Genomic DNA, 15,764 nt, shown 5'->3' on the forward strand with positions numbered 1-15,764 from the left:
AACCCTTGGCCACGTTCCCTCTGCCCCGACCTGCTATTGAGGAAGGTAGTATACATTTCCCAGGGATTTATTGATGCCAGAGGGGCTAGTCTTCCGGGTGGAAGTGAAGGAGTGGGTTGGGATTGGGGGGAGTAGGAAGTCAGTCTCCGACGGCTGACAGTTTGGGGAGAAACGCTCCGCAGCGCCGAACAGGAGCGCGAGCAGCGTCATTGAAGACCCAGTGGGCCAGCAGTGGACGTCGGACACCCAGACAACTTCCGGGTTTGGAAACGCTCCACCTTCCTCTGGAGCTAGCGTCGAGGTCTCCAGGCGCATGCGCCGTCGCTCGGGGACCGACCCAACTTACCCTAAACAACTAATCGGCTCCCAGGCCCGCTCGGGGCGTACCATTTGTTTTACTCAGGGGGAAGCGACGCTCCCCTTCCTCAGAGAGGAGAGTGTGAGCTCGCTCACGGCTTTAAAAGTTCTGGGAAGAGCGAGGTCCGGGAAGGCCCGAGGAACTCGGCGGAGGACGCGCCGCCCAGCCCCGCGCCGCCGAGGCGCTGAACAAAGTGGCACGCCCCGATCCCAGCTGATCCACCGGGCTCCAGCGGCGACTCCCCCCCTCGCCCCGCCTCCCCCGCCCCGGGCGAGACCATCGCGCCGCCTTGGGAGGGGTGTCCGCTAGGGGAGGGGGCGGAGCGGCCATTGTCCGGTCAGCACAGCCTAAGGGGGGAGGGGAGGGAATTACGGAGCCAGCCGGGGCCCGGGGCGTCACAGCCGGCCGCTGCGACTCCACAGCCGGCGGGGGCTCCGGGTTCTTCCCCAGCCGGTCCCGAGCTCGCCAGCTCGGCCGCACGGAACAGCGCTGTGGCTGGGGGCGGCGGAGAGAGCGGCTGAGGACGCCGGGTCTCCCTCGCCCGCACGGCCCAGCTCCTCCTCCGCAGCTCCCCTCCCTCTCCTCACCGCCCCCCCCCCTCTTCAGGCCGAGTGGTGCCGCCCGCCTCCAGCTGACCGGCCTGGAATCCCGGCTCCGAGCCCCGGACTCGCGCCCGCCTGCGCGCCCGCTCCCTCCCCCTCCCCCCGGCCCGTGCCCCCCGCCGCTGCCGCCGCCGCCGCCGCTTCTTTCGAGCGGGGCCCAGGCCCAGCCGCCGCTACCGCCGTCGCCTCCGAGCTCCGCCGCCGCCGAGCACCATGGGAGACGCCGGGAGCGAGCGTAGCAAAGCGCCCAGCCTGCCGCCTCGCTGTCCCTGCGGCTTCTGGGGGTAAGTGTGGGGGCAGGGTCGCGGGCCTAGGGTGGGGGTGGGGGACCCGAGGGAGGCCGGAGCCCCGGGAAGCTGGGCCCTGGAAGCCGGGCCTCGGGGGAGCGGGCGGGGACCGCGGCCTCGGCTTGAGGAGGGCCGCGGGCAGGGGACGCTGAGGGTGGGCTGAGGAGGAGGCGGAGGCGGCGGCCTGTCCGGGCCGCGCTGCCCTCCGTGGGACTCGCTGGCCCGAGGCCGGCTTTGGGTGAGGGGCCACGGGCGAGGGGGGAGGGATGAGGTGGCGGCGCTGGCACTTCACGGTGGGGCAGAGCTGCCCCCTTTCCTTTGGCCAGTCGGCCTTCCCCCATCTTGCTGTGAGTTGGTGCCCAGCCATCAGGAGGGTATTTCCTCTTGACTTTTTCACCTCCCCTCCTTCCCTGCTGCTCCCCGGGAGATTTGCATCATCACTTCCTAAATTATATCTCAGTCCCCATTTGCTTTTAGGAAGCTGTTCACACGTCATACATTTTTACAAATCCACAGTCCAGAATTCGGGCTTGGAGAGTAAAGTTAATAGAATCGTTGAGGGTCTTACTTTTATCTGAAATACGTATCAGGGAGTCTGTAAAAAATCTCCCTGTCCAAATAAAACAAAAAATAACAACCAGAAAACCCCCAAACAAATAAACACCCTCCCTCCCAACCGAACCGAAAGCAGAAACTTCTTAACAAAACCTCAAGCCAGCTTGGCTTGTGGAATGTGAGAGCCGGTTTCCTCATTGGCTCTCAAATTCCTCTTTCCTATTAAAAAAAAAAAGTTTACAGCACAGAATGTACAATTAATTCCATACCGCATTAGGGTGGGTTGTGTGTGTGGGGAGAGACAGAGACAGACAGCACCCCCTCCACCCCCAGTAATAGTTTACATTGTCCTTGGAACACTTTAGGTTGTATAGATTGTCACGTAACAGGTGCAGTCATCAAACCTCATGGCTAGTTCTCTGTAAGAGTAAGGGCAACTTCCGTGCTTCAGGCTTTCTGTCTCTTTTAAAGACTGCATCGGGACATTTAGGAATGGCAGTTTCTAGTGGAGACATCTTGGGGAATGGCTGTTCTGTATGCTAGGAATGGTTAATACAGAACTTAAAGATCTGTGTAAGAGAGCGGCATTTTAATGTAGATCTTGGTGGGAGTTTTCCAGTAAGTGAATCCTCCTTTTCAAAAAGTTCTGAGTGGAACGACATTAGTCAAGAATAAGTTGTAGCATTACCAAAGACTCTGAACGTGTAAAAGTATTTTTAGCTGTAGAGTCTTCATTTTAATTTGATTTAAAACATTTAAAAAATTTATCTTGAACTTCTTTATAAAAAAGTTGCAAAAAAAAAAAAAAGAAAAAGAAAACCTCAACCAAAGTGAACCAGATCCAAAGGCTTCACTGCTTAGTGAACTTCTCCATACAGTTAGAGTTGCAAGAATTATTGGGTTTTCCGTGAAGTGCAGAAGTGTTTTGTATGGACAGTCCAGCTCTCACAGGAATATTACAAGGGAGGGGCCATTATCTGTTCCTGGATGGGGCAATCCATAGAGAGGGTGGTTAGATTACTTGCCCCTTCCTGTAGGGAGTGCAGGGTGTGGTGGGTGAGTGCTTGAGAGTGCTTAGTGCCCTCATATTTATGACATCACTTTGAACAGATCTACTGTTAGAAACCCTGGATCGTAACTTACTGTGGGACATACCACCTGGAGAGAGTAGCTCAGAGTGTCACAGAGGTCTTCTTCCTGCTTCCAACCTATGCTTATGTTCTGGGGACTAATATCATGTGTGAAAGGAATCCTTACTTTCACCAAGGTTTAGAAACTAGAGAAGTGGAACTGTTTGCCTTTAGCCAGCAGATTCTAAGTCAGGCTAAGACACTTTGGTAGCAGACAGCAGAGGTCTTGACCTGAAGCATCCAGGCTTCCTTTATTGATTCTTTCAGTCTGGCCCCTTTATGAACTTTGGTGTGCCTGACAGAAGTAGTGAGCACAGAGTTAGTTATTATCTTAACACACCTTTTTAAAGCTTTCCTAAGGCTGATTGTAGACACCTGTGCAGTTTGTATTTCATGCCAGAGTAGCCAAATTGTTGTCTTCATCATGTCATAGCTGATTTTTAATAGTTTTCATCATTGCATGGGCCATAATTGAACTGTGTCCGTGGGGGAAACTTAGAATATAGTCAACACTTTGGTAGTGGTGGGTGAGAGTCTTGTCACATCCTCAGGGATGTGAGGCAGAGAAGTAAGTTGGTAGAGTTACTGGGTTGGTCAGGGTGCTGTGAGAGGGAGGGGCAGCTGCCCTGGTAAGGTGGAGGCGGATGAGAGCACCCTGGAGAAAGTGAGAGTGCAGCAGAGACTGGAAGAAGGGTAGAAGGGAGGAAGAGGAGGAGGAGGAGGAGTGTTTGAGGCCAAAGTAAGGAAAGTGAGGGAGAGGCTGAGGAACTGAGTGGCCCGTGGGTAGATTGTGAAGAGGAGTCAGCTGGGGCTGAGGCCCAGTGCTGGGAGAAGTGGTGATAACAGCTCCATGCACGGGCAGTGCTGAGGTCTTTGGACTTTATCCTGAGTGCAGTGAGGGAGTCTGAGCTCAGAGAACTTTGAGCTTGGACTGACATGATGACCTTTGATATGAAAGGTTATAGGTTGGCCTTGAGAGTGGCTAGGTGTATGGGTGTGACTGTATGTTTGAATGAACGTGGTGTACGTATTTTTGGAATGTTGCCAGGTCTGGAGATACAGCACACCTGTCAGAAGTAGTAATCTGGTCTAGCCATGGCAGTGGCATGAGCATGTTCTGGCTGGGAAGAGCACAGAAACGTGAATGGATTGAGAGTCATCAAGGAATCTTTGTCTTTTCTCTTGATGAAAACAAAAAAATATGTTCCTAAGAAATTTTGTGCAGTGCAGCACGCTGGAAGTGCTGGTCTTTAACATCAGCTAGCCAGGGCCCACACCCAGGCACTTGCAGAGGAGCCTCTTTGCAGAATTATTCTGGCACCACGAGAGTAAAGGGAGTTCCTTAAGAATTGTTGCTCTCTCTAGTGACTCAGGCGTCAGTATCTGCTGCTGAACATTGTCGATCAGGACAGCAATCACAAGGGCTTGGCAAATCAGAGCTTAAAGTTCTTTCTTGTGGGCACACAAGAGAAAGGAGAATGCCAGGAGGAGCATACAGTTCAAATGCCGTAGTACTTAGAACAGCCAGTTTCCAGCTCTGTGTCTGTTGGGTTATGTTGTGTTATTGGGATGGGTAGTTGGGGTAATATATAGGGACTGTCGCCTCACTGGGAAACTTGCTATCTTGGAGATTGTTGAAGACTGCTCTTTTTATAGAACTTGAAAGTTCTTTGTATAGTAGATACTGTGCCTTTTAGGGTTAAAACAGTTTGTTCCCTGTAACTTGAACTTAAAAGTTTTAGTGAAATATGAACATTGTCTTGGTTCATTATAGACATTTTGTAATCAGTTAATAAAGCACTTATTGATAATTGCCATATTTGAAATAAAAGTATCAGTGCATTGTTTAATGTGAATACACTGTGTTCTTCCCTCTTTTTCTCCTCCCCCTTTTTCATCTTCCCCTCTTTCTCTTCCATTTCTTTTGAGATAGGGTTTTATTATGTAGCTCAGGCTAGCTTGTAACTCACTGTAGCCCAGGCTGCTCCAGACTTCACTCTCTAGGTGCTGTGATTACAGGTGTTTACCATGGTGCTTAGCTTGAAAGTAGCTTCATTTAGATACGACTAGTATTAATGCATTTAAAATTGTTCATATGCTTTAGATTTACTGAGGTATACTTTTTTCATAAATATTTTAGAAAGTAGATGAGTGTGCTGACCCATGCCTTTAATCCCAGGGTTTGGGACTGTGAGGTTGGCAGACTTGACAGGCAAGTCCCTTTACATACTACATCTTCTCATTAACCCAAGCGTCTTTATAACCTTCAAAATAATCAGTAGTTTACCTAGTTAGACCTCATATTTAAATCATTATTCCACAAATATGAGACTAAACTTTGATGGCCACTACCCTGCTGTGTTTTTACTGACTGCGTAATACTTCTCGGAGTTTCCGCAGTGTCATTGTGGCTATCTGACTGTGACAATAGAGTTTAGTATAAGTAACTGCAGTGTTATACTAAGAGTAAAATCAGGAGCAAATACTCGGATTGCTCACCCTAATTAACCTGCTGTCCCAGAATATATACAGTATATTCTTGTTTTATATGTGTGTATGTTATACACACACATACATACATATGTATGTATGTGTATGTTGTATGTGTGTGTGTGTTTTAAGAAGCTCTGGATGGCCTTTAACTCACTATGTAGACCAGGCTGACCTTGAACGCACAGAGATCCACCTGTCTCTGCCTCCTGGGGGAAGGCAGAAGGAAGCTCCTGAAGTGTATAGGTGTAAGCATATTTAGAAGGTAGTTTGACAGCATGTTAGATATTCATATGGTGACACCTTCATTTCCTAGGTCTGTTGGAGTATCTCTTTATCCTTTCTCACTCAGGTAGTATCTGTCTTGTGGTGAGTTGTGTTTCTTGGAGGCAGCATATAGTTGATACATGCTTTAAAAATATTGCTCATATTTGTTTGTGTGTTTTCCCTGCATGTGTATCTGTGCCATATGCATTGCAGTTTCCTTGGAGGGACTGGAACTACAGATGGTTATTAGCTGCCATGTGGGTGCTGGGGATCAAACCCAGGTCCTTTGGAAGAGCAGCCAGTGTTCTTAGCCTTTGAAACGTCACTCCTGGCTTCTACTTTTTGATACAATCTACTAGTCTATGTTTTTTGATTGGGAAATTGAGACCATTTACAGTTCCCCCTTTTAAATTTATTTATTTTTGGACAGGGTTTTACTTTGTAAACCCTCTTTGGCCTGGAACCCACTATGTAGACCATTGGTTCTCAACCTTTGGTGTCAAATGACCCTTTCATTGGGGTTGCCTGATACTATCAGAAAACATAGCTATTTACATTACTATTTATAACAGTAGCAAAACTATAGTTATGAACTAGCAACGAAAATAACGTTATAGTTGGAGGTCACCACAACAATGGGAACTGTATTAAAAGGTTGTAGCATTAGGAAGATTGAGAACCACTGATGTGTAGACCATGCTGGCCTTGAATTCACAGAGAGCCACCTGCCTCTGCCTCTCAGTTGTTGGGATTAAAGGTGCACAACAACACAATTGACCATATTCAGAGTTATTATTGAAAATTGTGTATTGACACAATTTGTTGAATGTACTCCTTGGTTTTCCCCACCTGTTCATCTCAGTTCTAGTGTGGTTTATTCTTTACCTGTTGGATTTGTTTTTCTCTTCATTCTGAAAGATTCTTTCAAGTATATTTTTGTAGAACTGGCTTAGTAATTATAAATTCTTTTAGCCCGTTTTTATCATGGAAAGTTTTTATTTTTTCTCCCCAGTTACAACAGCTTTGCTGTCATAGTTTGGGTTGGCAGTTGTCTTTCAGAGTTTAAACTGTCAGAGTCCTTTCTGCTTTCCAGTTTCATTTGAATAAGCCTCTGTTCTGATGGGCAACACCTTATTTGTGACTTGGTGTTTCTCTCTTGCTGCTTTCAGTCTCCTTTCTTTATTTTATGTTTAGTGTTTTAATTATACTAGGAGGGCCCTGATGCCTCTTTCCAAACTCGGGAAAATTTTCTTTAAATATACTTTAAAAACATTTTTATGCCTTTTAAAAGATTTATTTTTATTTATGTGTATATATATGAGTGTTTGCCATGTGTGCCCTTAGAGGCCTGAAGAATGTCTTGGATTCCCTGGGTCCCCTGTAGCAAGAGTGACAGGTGAGTTTACAGTAAGTTGCCGGACAAAGTTCTGGGAACTGAACTTGTTTCCTCTGGAAGAGTGAGTGCTGCTAACTGGGGAGACATTCCTCCAGCATGTTCTCTGTTTTTAGAACTGGATTCTCCTTTTGGGCCTGTTATCCTTAGGTTTGGTTTTTTCAGTGTCATGTATATCTTGGAATTCCCATTGGTACCTCCATTAGTTTATCTTTGTCCTTGTTTGATCCAGTTTCTCTACCTTTTCATCGAGTTCAGGAATTCTTTCTTCTCCTTAAGACCTTCTGTTGGTGATACTTTGCATACAACTCTTCGACTTACTGTATTTTCTTATTACAGGTTTTCAGATAGTTTTTTTTCTTAAAGTCTTTCTATCTTTGTTGAATTCCTCTGTCGAATATTGCATCATCTTCCATAGTTCATCCAGCTGTTTGTGTTCTCAATCTAGAACTTACTTTCTGGGAACATACTGTTGTTTTAAATAGCTGTATAACTGTTCACTCTTTTTAAATTCCCCCCCCCCCCTTTTTTTTTTTTGAGTTTTTTGAGATAGGGTTTCTATGTAGCTTTTGGAGCCTATCCTGGAACTAGTTTTTGTAGATCAGTCTGGTCTTGAACTCAGAGAGACACGCCTGCCTTTCCTCCCAGTGCTGGGATTAAAAGCGTACACTACCACTACCCAGCTCTTTCTTTAAATTTTAAATTTATTTCTTTATTTTACGTCCTTCAGTTTCCCTTCCCTCCTATCCTCCCAGTCCTTTTCCCACCTCTTTTTTACCCCTCCCCCTGTCCACGCCTCTGTTTCTGTTTAGAAGGCAGGCCTCCAATTGATATCAACAAAACGTGGCATATTAAAGTTGCAGTTAAGAATAAGTACCTCCCCTTGTGTTAAGGCTGGGCCAGGCGACCTAGTATAAGGAATAGGGTCCCAAAAGCCAGCAAGAGTTGGAGACAAGCCCTCCTCCCATATGTGCAGAAGGCCTAAGTCAGTCCTATGTATGTTCCTTGGTTGTCGGTTCAGGCTCTTGAGTTGCTATAAGCCCAGGCTCAGTGGTTCTGTGGGTTTTCTTATGATGTTCCTGACCCCTCTGGCTCCTGTAATAATTCTTCTCTTTAGTAGGATTTCCTGAGTGTGGCCTCATAATGGCTGAGGGTCTCTGCATCTTTTTCCATCAGTTGCTGAATGAAGCCTCTCTGATGACAATTGGGCTGCTCACCAATGTATGAGTATAGCAGAGTGTTGCTAGGCATCCTTGCATTTACATTTTTTTTCCCCTCTCCATTCGTGTTTGGTTCTATTCTAGGTCTCTGGGCCATCCAGCCTCTGGGTCCTTGTGCTCCAGGCAGTGTCAGAATGGGCTCACTCTCATGGCATGGGCCTCAGGCTGGACCAGTCGTTGGTTGGTCATTCTCTCAGTCTCTGTACATCCCATAGGCAGGACAGACTGTAGATCAAAGGTTATGTGGCTGGGTTGGTGTCCCAATCCCTGTCCTGAAAGTCTTGCCTGGTCACAGGAGATGGCCAGTTCAGGCTGTATATCCACTATTGCTAGGAGTCTTAGCTGGGGTCATCTTTGTGGATTCCTGAGGGCGATTCCCTTGCACCAGGTTTCTTCCTCACTCCGAAATTCACCCCCTTTCCAGTCATTTCTTTCAGTACTCTCCTCAAACCCCCCCCCCCCCCCCACTTGATTCCTCATCCTCTCCTAATCTACCCACCAAGTCTCCTCTATTTCCCCTTCTCAGGGAGATCTGAGTGTCTCCCCTTGAGTCCTTGTTACTTTAGCCTCTCTGGGTCTTTGTTCATCTTTTTGAATTTTCTGGGATTTCATTTAATTCTCTCTGACTAGATGCCATTGCAGTGAGATTAGTAGTTTTTGCAGGAGTTCTGTTGTTGTTTTTTTTTTTTTTTTTTTTTTTTTTTTGGTGTGTGTGTTTATTATGTTCCTGTGTTGTGATTTACACATCTGGTGTTATTTCTTTACATGATTTATTATTATTTAGCAGAATATTCTTTTATTTTAGAGTGTTCTTGCAGAATTTGGATGTGATAGAGTTGAGTGTATAGTTCAGAAAATGATTCATAAGTGTAGTAGCTGCAGGTGCCTGATAAAAATTTCAGAATTATTCCCTGACTACTTGATATTAACACTATGTAGATATCTACTGTTGAATTAATAACAGTACTCCATTTTACTTGAGTAACTCTTGGAGGATAGACAACCTTGGATAATTCCATGTGGCGCACACTTGTATTTTAGTTAATAAGATTAGGAATGGGAGGGAAATAGGGTGACTAATGATTAAGTATTAGATTAACTTTGAACAGAAAAATAAACCAAGATGGGGGAATTAGGAAAGATGGGATACTGTTAGAGCTAAAATGAAGAGGGGTTAAGGATGAAAGGCAGAAGAAAAGATGCTAGGATCAGAGGGAGCAGTGGGGTACGCCTGAGGAGAGCAGTGAGGAGTACCTGTGAATAAACTGGTGGGGAGACACACAGGAGTCAAACCTGGGCAGTATAAAAACAAAAGCAGAGTAATCCTGAGATACATGTATGAGTGGAAATTATATGATAGAAAGTAAGAAATAAAAAGAATAATGTCAGAGTGAATTGTTGGCATCATTATATACTGAGTTTTTAAAAAATATCTTGGTACCTTCTGGCTTTAATAGGTTTCAGGGGTGAGTTGAGAGCTAGTGGTCTTCAGGCCTCATTGTTTTTAGGGTTCTGGTGTGCGTGGGTGGTGGCCTTTCTCGTAGTTCCTTATGGCTTACTCTGCCTTGACTTCCTTTGGTCCTCCAGGTCTTGTGTATGTGAGAAGCTACACTTTCTTTGCAGTTCTTGCTGTCCTCTGCATAGGTACATTTTAAAAGGAAGTAGATTGCTTTATTTCATTTTTGTGATTAGTTCTATTGAAGTGTTTTGTTTTGAACTAGATGTAATGGGTTATGGATATATTAAGTGAAGTGAAATTAGGCCCATATTTAGATTGAAATAATCTCAAAGTAAATTCTGTTCTTTTATTTACTTATTTTTGAGACAGGTTCTTACTGTATAGCTCTATTTAGTCTCAAATTCAAAGTTCTACCTGCCTCTGCTTCTTTGAGTGCTGTATTTAAAGGTATGCACTACCATGTCCAGCCAAAAGTCTGTTTTTGTAGTGGTTACTAATAAAGTGATTGAGACCTAATTTATTTTTCTTCTTATTTTTAGTAACCAAAGATACTGTTAGCTTAAATAGAAAATAGAATATATATGTATATTTTTGTGTATATCCACATTTATGTGTGTGTGTATATTTTTTCCCTGCCCTGGTCAATTAGCACACAGTATCATCTCATTGTCTCCATCATTGTTGCTCTGTGTCTCATCTGCTAGTATGCTTGACTCCTAGTAGTCAAAGCGGCGTGGGGGAGACTCTTAGACTCCTGCTTCATTAGTCTTGGAATCACAGTTAAATAATCTTGACTAGGACTTTCAAGTTCACATGGAAATAGTTTAAATCGCTGGGTAATCAGCATGTTTATGTCAGTGATGTCACTAATTATCCCTCGGTCATAAAATCTCTTTAAATATTTCCCTAAACACAAGACAGCTTGTCGGTGCATTTTTACTGCAATGTTGTGGGATCGAGACTGTGGCATGGTTTGAATGAAGTGTTCGCTCTAAGTATACTTACCTACTTACCCCATTTACCTGGTTATATTTGGGACATTCAGAAAGTATGACACTTGCTTCTTTGACATGATGAAATGTGAGGAGATAATTGAAAACAAAATAGAACAACCATACCATGGTATTTATTTCTGTTGGTTTCAAGCAATGTCTGCTAAGAATTAGGTCTAGTTAACACAGGTATTTGTCTTTTGTTTTTTTTTGTTTTTTTGTATACTGTTCTTTCATATAGTATCCTCTTTTCCTCATTCATCCTTGGAATACTACCCTCAAGAAAAAAGAGGATAATTCAGTATTTAAGTTAAAATGACACTTTTTTTTTGAGAAATTTGTTTCTTGGTATAGTCTTTCCTAACTTGGAACTTGGTCTGTAGACCAGGTAGACCTTGAACTCATATCTGCCTGCCTCTGCTTCCTGAGTGCTGGAATTAAAGGTGTGTACTACCACTGACAACACGTTTTAAAGAAAGATTTTATTTATTTATTTTTTTCCCCTATGTAACAGCTCTGAATTTTTACTTTTATTAGATACTTATTTTGTCTAGGGGTGTTATGCTTGCATGTTTTTAAGTGTATCAGACGGTGTTGGATCCCCCGGAATGGATGATTGTGAGCCGTGGGAGCTAAACTTGGATTCTCTGGAAGAGAAATGTGCCATTAACTGCCAAGCCCCTTATTTCAAACTGTATATATGTGTACGTATCTGTATGTGGTTTGTGCTTGTGAGGGCATGTGCCTGTGGATGGAGACTAGAGAGTTGGGATTCTCTGCAGCTAGGTTTACAGGTCTTTGTGAACCGCTAGATAAAGGTGCTGTCAACCAGACTTGGGGCTTCTGGAATAACAGTACTATCTCTTAAGCACTGAACCATTTCTTCAGCTCCAGATTATTATTATTATTATTTTTTTTAAATTCAACACAACTTCTCCATTGGTTGCCTGGGTATTTCATATAATGCACCTTAATTCCACTCACTTCCCAGTCCACTCACATCCTCTCCTCCCCTCAGCAGTGTGCCCCTTAAAACAACACAGCCAAAGCAAGAACAAAAGAAACAAAAAACCTTTTTGCTTTCTATAGGAACTCCAGCAAGACCTAGATGGGGTAGATGCTAGGGGGTGCCAACCCAAGACCCAGCTGTTCACCTGGGGGTAGCCGAGTTGGTCAGTCTGAGCCACTGGGACCTATGCTCATGCTATCAGGATTGGTTCTCCCTTGCCTGTGGTGAGCAGCCCCAAGTTTTAACTAAGAATCTCTTCATAATCCCTAACAGTGTCAAAGTTAACGTTAACTTCAACTTTTCCTAACTGGAAAGATATCAAAGGACTAAAAATATTTCAAAATGATTTTTGAAATGAATACTTTTTAAATCCTTATATAAAAAAGCAATGGACTGTATATACAATAATTTTCTTGGCGTATTAAGAGGGTGATGATTATATATTATGTTATATGTAAATTAATATGTATACTGTATGTTATATATTACAGTGTCTGGTTTTATAGTCTTGGCTGGCCTGGAACTCACTGTGTAAAAGAGACTGGTCTCAGATTTAGAGATATCCTCCTATCTCTGCCTCTGAACGTTGGGATGAAAAGTCATGTGCCACCATGCCTGGTCAGAAGGATGTTATTTTGTTTTTTGTTTTTTTAAAACTAAGATTTGTTTAAACTAAGCCATAAAGTGATGTAATATTTTTTTTTTTTTTTTTTTTTGGTTTTTCGAGACAGGGTTTCTCTGTCTTTGGAGCCTGTCCTGGAACTAGCTCTGTAGACCAGGCTGGTCTCGAACTCACAGAGATCCGCCTACCTCTGCCTCCCGAGTGCTGGGATTAAAGGCGTGCGCCACCATTGCCCGGCTGTAATATTTTAAAATCCTTCAATGACAGATCAAGATTGAAATTTGTTTTACCTGGGCCAATAGTGGAGTGGTTGTATCTAAAGCTGGAAGCCAAACCTAATAAAATTCTTCCCACACTCCTGTTCTCCTTTCTGTCCAGTAGTGGTACTTCATACTGTAACAGACAAGGCTATCATGTTATGGAACTCAGTTTGTAGTCCAGGTTGTCCTTGGACTTGAGATAGTCTTCTTGCCTCAGTTTCTCCACACTTTAAGGTGTGATTCAATACCCACCATGCTTCTCTTTTGAAGAAAGGTTAAAATTGAACCTTAGCAAAGCCACGTGTAGGAAGTGACCTAATGTTAGAATTTTGATTAGACACTTAAAAGAAAATCCAGGTCTGGCTTATTGAATGATGAAGCAGGTTCTGTCACTGTGGTTTGTAAGAGGCCTTCACCTTAACTGTATGCATGACACTGATGTCACTACTACTAGGGTCTTGCGGGACAGGCTCCAAAGCTACAGAGAAACCCTGTCTCAAAAAACCAAAAAAAAAAAAAAAAAGGAAAGAAAAAAGAAAAAGAAGTAACTTGTGGGATCTGACTCTGTTGCGTGCCTCTGGGACTTCCTGCTGGGTCTTGTCCACCCTTAGCAGCAGAGGAGAGGTGTCTAGTCTCACTGCAGCTTGATGTACCATGGCTGATTGATACCCATGGAAGGCCTGGGGTGTGGTGGTGGTGGTGGTCAGGAAGAGGGACTGGGAGGAGAAGAGGGAGGGGAAACTGCAGTTGGGATGTAAAAAACAAATAAGAAAAAGAAACAGCCTATCTTTTCTTAAATAACAGAGTGTGAAGCTGAGGTGCAGATTCCATGATGAAGTTTAGTGGAAATAGTAGCCTCCTTCAGTGGAATTGGTGTTTGATCTGTTAGAAATCCGGGCTTTCTTTTTCCTTCTGCTGAGCTGCGAGGCGCCTTTCCAGCTCCTGACCTGGCACTTGGAGCTGTGTCTGAAGCAGCTGAAGAGCCTCAGCCAACTTCCTTTTTGTTTTTTTCTGCCCAACTGATTCCTTCCTTGAGGTAGAATTTTTTCCCCCTTCTTCTGGTGAAGAACAACTTGTTTTAGACATATTTTTATTTTAAAAGATTTCACAATGAATACATGTGGAGGAGAATGCATTAAATATTAAGGACCTTTCTTACCTAAGAGGCCAGTGAAGGGCTCTTCTAGCAAACCCCAGTTCTTCCAGTATTTTCCTAGAAATGAAGAGTGTGTTGAAACTTTGGGAATCTGCTAGGCTCAGTGGTTACTTGTGGGTTTCTGATCCAAAGCTGACTTTACCACTTGGCCAATTTCTCTTTGCAAAAGAGTATCTGAAGGTTGTTTTGAGGTTTAGTGAGCTCTAATGTCCATGAATCCCTTACCACACTGCGTGGCTGTGGCAATTATATTTATTGAGGGCTGACTTTGTAACCGTGAGTGAATGAGTGAGTATTGGGGATAGATTAATAGATGCAGAACTGTCTTGATAATCTTTGGATAATTGTATTGACAGTGGTCTTCAGAACACTTAAGATGATGAGGTTGCTGACCAGTATTGGCCATTTTGGCTGTTGTCTGGAGCTGATCTTATTTAGCTGCGTTGTGTTAAGTACTGCTTTTGTGTTTCGAAGTTGGCTAGGCATCAGAGCATTGTGTGGAAAGTTGTGGGAGATCATGGTAGGGATGTGAGAATGCTGATAAGATAGTTGGAGGGCAGCCAGGAGGGCTTCTCTGGGAAGGAGATGTTCTTGAACTAGATATGAGCAGAAGTTAGCTGGTGAAGAGTGTAAGAAACGTTCTCTGGGCAGGGGAGTAGCATTGCCAGCCCAAATGATTTTTCAGCTGCAGAGTGTGGCAGGATGAAGCCGGGGAGATGAGGGGAGAAGAGGAGGGATGAGAACTTGAATGTGCTTGGGAAACAGTTGGGAAACACTTAACGATTTTAAGTATGGATGACAGATGATATTTATATTTCAAAAATTTATTCTGGTAGCAGTGTGTAGGTTGAATTGGAAGGTGTAAGAATGAAAACGGAGTCCTGGTAGGGCATTTTCTAGCATATGGTATCAGGTGTGGTATAAAATATGATTGAAGAACACGGTTAAATATTTCAACTTGTACAATTGAAATTGCTCATGGGGCCATGAAAGAATGGCCTTTGTTGACCCTTTGGAAGTTTAATGTGTTTCCTATTTTGTTCTAGTTTCCTGCTTATTAAAGGATAAATTTTGTCATACTCTTTACATTTCTAACAGCATTGAGCAGTTTATACCTAAGCAGTAAACAGTGAATGAGTTACGATTTGGTTACCTCCCCCACTTGTTTTTTCTGTTGAGAATGTGTAAAGTTTCAGGCTGTAATTTTACGTTTTAATTGAAATGACCTCTCTGTCATCTTCAGGCCTTCTGGGGGTGGAGTGGGGTGGGGTGGGGAATACAGAGAGAGATTGTGAAGTGCTTGCTCTAAGTACGCTTCAGTGTTCTCAGGTGCCATGGTCATCCACTCTATTTCTCATTTGAATGAGTAACATTAAAGTCGTGTTTCATCTGCTGAGTAGCCACAGGGACTAGGGAGAATTTTACTTTCAAAGTCAGAATAAGATCTTCATGCAAGCCCTCAGGTGTGAGGTGATCTTTCTGGGAATATGAGATCTACAAGATAACTTACTTCATGCCTGCTCAATTCAGTGTCTAGAACATTGCCTAAAAGTGTTAGAAACCTTGGTTTGTAAGTTTGTTTAGTGTATTCCTAGAAAGGTACCCCTGAGCCATTGCACCAGTAATGTCTGACTTCCCGGTTACTTTGTGAGGTTGACTATAGATGAAGAGAAAAGATTTGTAGGGCAATTTGGCAGTAGTTTTAATTTACACAGTTATTCTTATGAGTCAGTATTAACCTCACATTTATGCCATCAACCTTTCTTAAATGGTTTTAATTCCCTTAAATAACATGCTTTCATAATTTTTCCTTATTTGTCTAATGATTGGTTTTGAGAAATTACTCATAGTATTATAGAAACAATTATACATTACACTTATTTAGAACTTTTACCATTTTTGAATATTTTGTTGTCTGTCTTTCATCTTCCTCAGTGTGTTCAGGTTGGTCAGTTACTTGAATT

The 15,764-nt window shown here is 43.6% G+C and overlaps 1 protein-coding gene across 1 annotated transcript in view; it reads left to right on the forward strand.

The window, feature by feature from the left end:
* The first annotated feature begins 1,043 nt into the window (after positions 1 to 1,043).
* The window catches only part of Zfand3 (zinc finger AN1-type containing 3), a 194,483-nt gene continuing 179,762 nt past the window's right edge, over positions 1,044 to 15,764 (forward strand). Inside the window, exon 1 of the mRNA XM_075979757.1 lies at positions 1,044 to 1,244. Coding sequence (XP_075835872.1) covers positions 1,174 to 1,244 — 71 coding nt within the window. The 5' untranslated portion in view covers positions 1,044 to 1,173. The remainder of the gene's footprint in view (positions 1,245 to 15,764) is intronic.

The sequence above is a fragment of the Microtus pennsylvanicus genome, chromosome 7 (assembly GCF_037038515.1).
Source record: "Microtus pennsylvanicus isolate mMicPen1 chromosome 7, mMicPen1.hap1, whole genome shotgun sequence".
Classification (NCBI taxonomy): domain Eukaryota; kingdom Metazoa; phylum Chordata; class Mammalia; order Rodentia; family Cricetidae; genus Microtus; species Microtus pennsylvanicus.